The sequence below is a fragment of the Vigna radiata genome, chromosome 7, assembly GCF_000741045.1.
Source record: "Vigna radiata var. radiata cultivar VC1973A chromosome 7, Vradiata_ver6, whole genome shotgun sequence".
Taxonomy (NCBI): domain Eukaryota; kingdom Viridiplantae; phylum Streptophyta; class Magnoliopsida; order Fabales; family Fabaceae; genus Vigna; species Vigna radiata.
The window spans coordinates 53,817,798-53,822,134 of NC_028357.1; the positions used below are offsets into that span (position 1 = coordinate 53,817,798).

General features: G+C 34.1%; 1 protein-coding gene across 1 annotated transcript; it reads left to right on the plus strand.

Annotated features, from left to right (window-relative positions):
• Positions 1 to 1,322: 1,322 nt before the first annotated feature.
• On the plus strand, positions 1,323 to 3,653 carry LOC106765574 (bidirectional sugar transporter SWEET14-like). The gene is made up of 6 exons (XM_014650251.2): positions 1,323 to 1,470; positions 1,792 to 1,828; positions 1,938 to 2,151; positions 2,255 to 2,416; positions 2,505 to 2,624; positions 3,045 to 3,653. Exons 1-6 carry the CDS (start codon positions 1,425 to 1,427, stop codon positions 3,240 to 3,242), a joined length of 777 nt encoding a protein of 258 aa, XP_014505737.1. The 5' UTR covers positions 1,323 to 1,424; the 3' UTR covers positions 3,243 to 3,653.
• The last annotated feature ends 684 nt before the right edge of the window (positions 3,654 to 4,337 follow it).

Here is a 4,337-nt window from a genome sequence, read left to right on the forward strand (position 1 = left end):
ATTTAATGACCGGATATACATAATAATGAAAGACATTTTTTAATAATAAATATACACACCGACCGGATATACTCAACTACTAGGGAAGGACAATTTTTTAATAATAAAAATATATAATTAATGGATTTTCAATGAAGAAAAAACTGCAACAGCCATTTTCCTTTGAATTAAAAAGTTACAATTCTAAAGTAATTTTACATATAGCAATATCTTTAGTCATACTCTCAATTGTTTAATAATTTATTCACAACACTTTTCACGTAATCATTAGCACCAAATTGTTGTTTTACGAATAAAAAGTATTATTTTTTCGAAAAAGGTCCTCAAAAGAAAGAAAATTATAAGGAAGGTGGCGTGGAGGACCAGAAGCAGGCCAATTGTGGGATAGTGCTAAGAATTCCAAACTTTTTAAATCAAAGGTAATTAACGAAAAAAAATACTAATAATTGGGTATCCTATACATTGGTGTTTGTGATTTCTCATTTACTTCTCCTCCCAAAATTTTCGTTTTGGTTTACAACTTTAATGAGCAGAATAATTAATATTATTTAATTAATTAATCCAGCATTTGAGATAGCTAATTAACGTGGTCATAGAGTACATGAAAGAAAAATTAAGTGGAGGAAACAAACATATATATAGCATGATAATAATAATTATTGGTATTAATTATTACATCATGCTGGAACCTTTTCCGTGGGTGGCAACCCAATAATTGAAAAGAAAAAAATAAAGAGAGAGAAGCACGTTTATTATAATTTATTATTAATATCCGCATAAAAGAGTAGTGCAAATTCAATTGGCTGTCGCTAACTATAGTTCACAAGATGGACCCGGCATCATCATGCAAATACTGCCAAAGATGGTGAAATTCACCGTAACATTTGTATGGTAAATTGTATCTGATTCTTAGAGATAAACCCTGCCCTAGGAAGAACAAGAAAGAGGGTTTTGTAATACAAATTACGTATATATGAAACAAGATTCTAAAGTATGAATGAGTTGTAAGGCTTTAAGCCATTTGGTGGGTGACACATCAGAAAGAGCCATGGTGGGCCATGGGAATTTCGTGTATGTACCAGTAATAGTACTATGTTACATGATTTACCTCGTCTGAGGGTTCATGTGTGGGAGGTTTTTAAACAAAAGAGGTTATAGAGAGTGCAATAGGGTAAGAAAGTATTTGGATAGTGCTAAAGCAAATACGGTATTTGGGAGGAGCAACAGGAAAGTAGGTTAAAGCTAAATTCATGTTTTGCATTCCCTCTCTGCAAGTTGACCATCTCCTCTTGCTTTTGCTTTTCTATAAATACCACACCAGAATCTGCATACAGACTCGTCCAGTTTAGAGAGAACCAATACTTTAACTTTCAAGGCCACACACTATACCAAAAAACTTCTGTTAGATATTCAATTCAAGAGACATGGCCATGCATCGCGAGTCTTGGGCTTTTGTATTCGGTCTTTTGGGTATACACTACATCCCTATGCTCTCTTACTTTACATTCTTTTCACTTCCCTCTCTATATCACACCACATTATTCACCATCATCAACTTCTTTACAATCACCATCTCTTTATAGGATCGTAATATTACTATTCTTGTTTATTATCCAGCGTTAACTGAGATCTTATATAGGCAACGTGCATATTGCATGCATATTTAGTACAACACCAACTTTTTTCTGTCAAATGTATTTGTAGGATGATGAGCTGAACAAAAGTTGTTCTTTGATATATTTCATCAGTACTAATGGGTGTTTTTTTTTTTTTTTCTATTTGCTTTTACAGGCAACATCATCTCCTTTGGAGTGTTTCTTGCTCCATTGTAAGTGGATCCTATTTTATTTTTCTCTTTTAGCATGTGTAATCTTTGTGATTAATCTTTTTCCATGCTGTGAAGTAATTTCATCAACCCTATAAATATGTGCTTGCAGGCCAACGTTTTACCAAATCTTCAAGAAGAAATCCACTGAAGGGTATCAGTCACTTCCTTATGTTGTTGCACTGTTCAGTGCAATGCTCTGGATTTACTATGCATTCGTGAAAAGGGAAGCTGCTCTTCTTCTCATTACCATTAACACGTTTGGAATTGTTGTGGAATCAATTTACCTTACAATCTTCCTAATTTACGCTCCAAGGAAGCCTAGGGTATTTATCTTATATATATAACCTTTTTAATTTATTTTCTTTATATATATAAACTTTGAACTAAGTTAAATGTTCTGATCTATTTTTTCTTGGGGGATCTCAGCTTACGACCATCAAGCTTCTTCTCTTGCTGAATGTGTTTGGCTTCGGAGCCATGCTTCTGGCAACTCTCTACCTGTCCAAGGGAGCAAAGCGTCTTGCCATCATAGGATGGATTTGTCTTGTTTTCAACATCAGTGTCTTTGCTGCACCTCTCTTCATTATTGTAAGCCTCGTTTACGAAATTTCGCATCTTTTCAAAACTAATACACATGAGCCAGTGATTAATTCAATTGCTATGATCAATCATGCAGAGGCGAGTGATTAAGACAAGGAGCGTGGAATACATGCCATTTACCTTGTCCATGTTTTTGACCATCAATGCTGTTATGTGGTTCTTCTACGGCCTTCTTCTCAGGGATTATTATGTTGCTGTAAGTTCAATGCTGTAATTAATTAATACTCCTACGTACGGCTACGAGGATATTCATGTTTTTTTACCTTTGAACTATTGTTGCATTATTATTCATACAAAGGTGCCTACGTGTCTTGCTAACTTTGTCCATTAATTCCCTTTTAGGGTAAGCCCCTTTTGTTTTTCGTTTTACTTTAAAGGTGATAATGTCGAATCAATAATAGTACAAAATTAAATGTTTGCGTGCTCCATTAACTTGGAGTTCCCATGAATAAATCCAAGTGAAACATGGACACCCCACATTCCAAAGTGCATCATTGTTTAATCAGATAAACTTTTATGTGTAGGACAATGTAATTTTATTTGATTCTTCTCTTCTTTTTGGATAAGGAGATGCAAATTTGAATTAACGTTTTGCATTTTGGTGATGACGATGCAGCTCCCAAACACACTTGGGTTTCTGTTCGGCATAATTCAGATGGTGATGTATTTGATGTACAGAAACGCCACCCCGGTTGCACTAGATGAGCCGGTGAAGGCTCAAGAAGCGAATGGCCACATAATTGGAGCTGTGAAGATGGGAACAATAGAGCCAAACCATGGAGGTGCTGGTCTTGGTGGTGTTGGCAAAGTCTGATTTCACCATTGAAGCTATATGAAACAAGGGATATCAATGACCAAAAAAGAAATGTTTAAAAGAGAAAATAACCCAAAATTTCAATTACTTTACCGAGTGAGGTCACATCTAAGATCACTCATATCTACAATGCAAGAATAGTACGTAGCCTTTGGTATAAGTGTTTGGTTTGATTTATGTAAAGGTGTGGTTTAAATTTGCCTGTTCTGGTAGCTGTAACTGTTGGGCACTCATGTAAGAAAAAGAAAAAGAAAAAAAAAAAAAGAAGCTTAATTAGCTCTTTGCCACCCTTATATATATTGTACCACTACGTGTAACGTAGTGTATCAGTCAAACTCATTTCAATTCTCTTTTCCTTGTATACGTTATTAATGTTTAAAGTTCCAGTAATGAAAATTAATCATTTTAATAGCTCTTCGTCTCTATGTGATTTTTTGCAATTTAATTTATATCTTCATCAATCATTATCCAAAGTGTGTGAAATTGCTTATCGCATTTAATAAATGTTTATCATAAGTTATTATTAAAGCGATGGAGAAGTGGATTCTCTTTTCTTTTCATGTGTCATGGTAGGGGGCAGATAAGTCTCCTAAAAGTTTATTAAAAAAAACATTGTATATCTTCATGACAGCATTGTTCCTAGTTAAGGACAAAAATGCCAGACATTATGCATGATTATAGGATACTAATCTAATCAGGCTCGGTCGATTCCGTCTTAAAAGGTAAGTGTTGAAATAAAGCAATTCCAATATTTAGAAAATTGCAAAAGCTCGGATTAGAACGCCAATATGCTCTATTGACTATTAATTAATTAAAATTTACTTAGGAGAGTGTTCTCGAAGTATTATTAACCTACGATACATAGGACAAAGTCAAACACAAAGAAAAGTGTTCATGATGAATCGTAAAAGTTAACAAGGGCATGGAAACCCACCCGTATCTATTTATCTTTCATTTATAACTCACTTTAATTTTATTAGTCTAGAATTAATATCTATCAATTCTGTAGGCAGTAATTTAATTAGTCATCTTCTTCATCATTTTTTGCTGAAACAGTTTTGCACATGGAAACAAACACAGCCTTAAAGAGATCAA

Coding starts and splice junctions, on each gene's coding strand:
- LOC106765574 (XM_014650251.2), top strand. CDS start 1,425: ATGGCCATGCATCGCGAGTCTTGGGCTTTTGTATTCGGTCTTTTGG. Junction 2,417..2,504: donor CTGCACCTCTCTTCATTATT/GTAAGCCTCGTT, acceptor TCAATCATGCAG/AGGCGAGTGATTAAGACAAG. Junction 2,625..3,044: donor TCAGGGATTATTATGTTGCT/GTAAGTTCAATG, acceptor ATGACGATGCAG/CTCCCAAACACACTTGGGTT.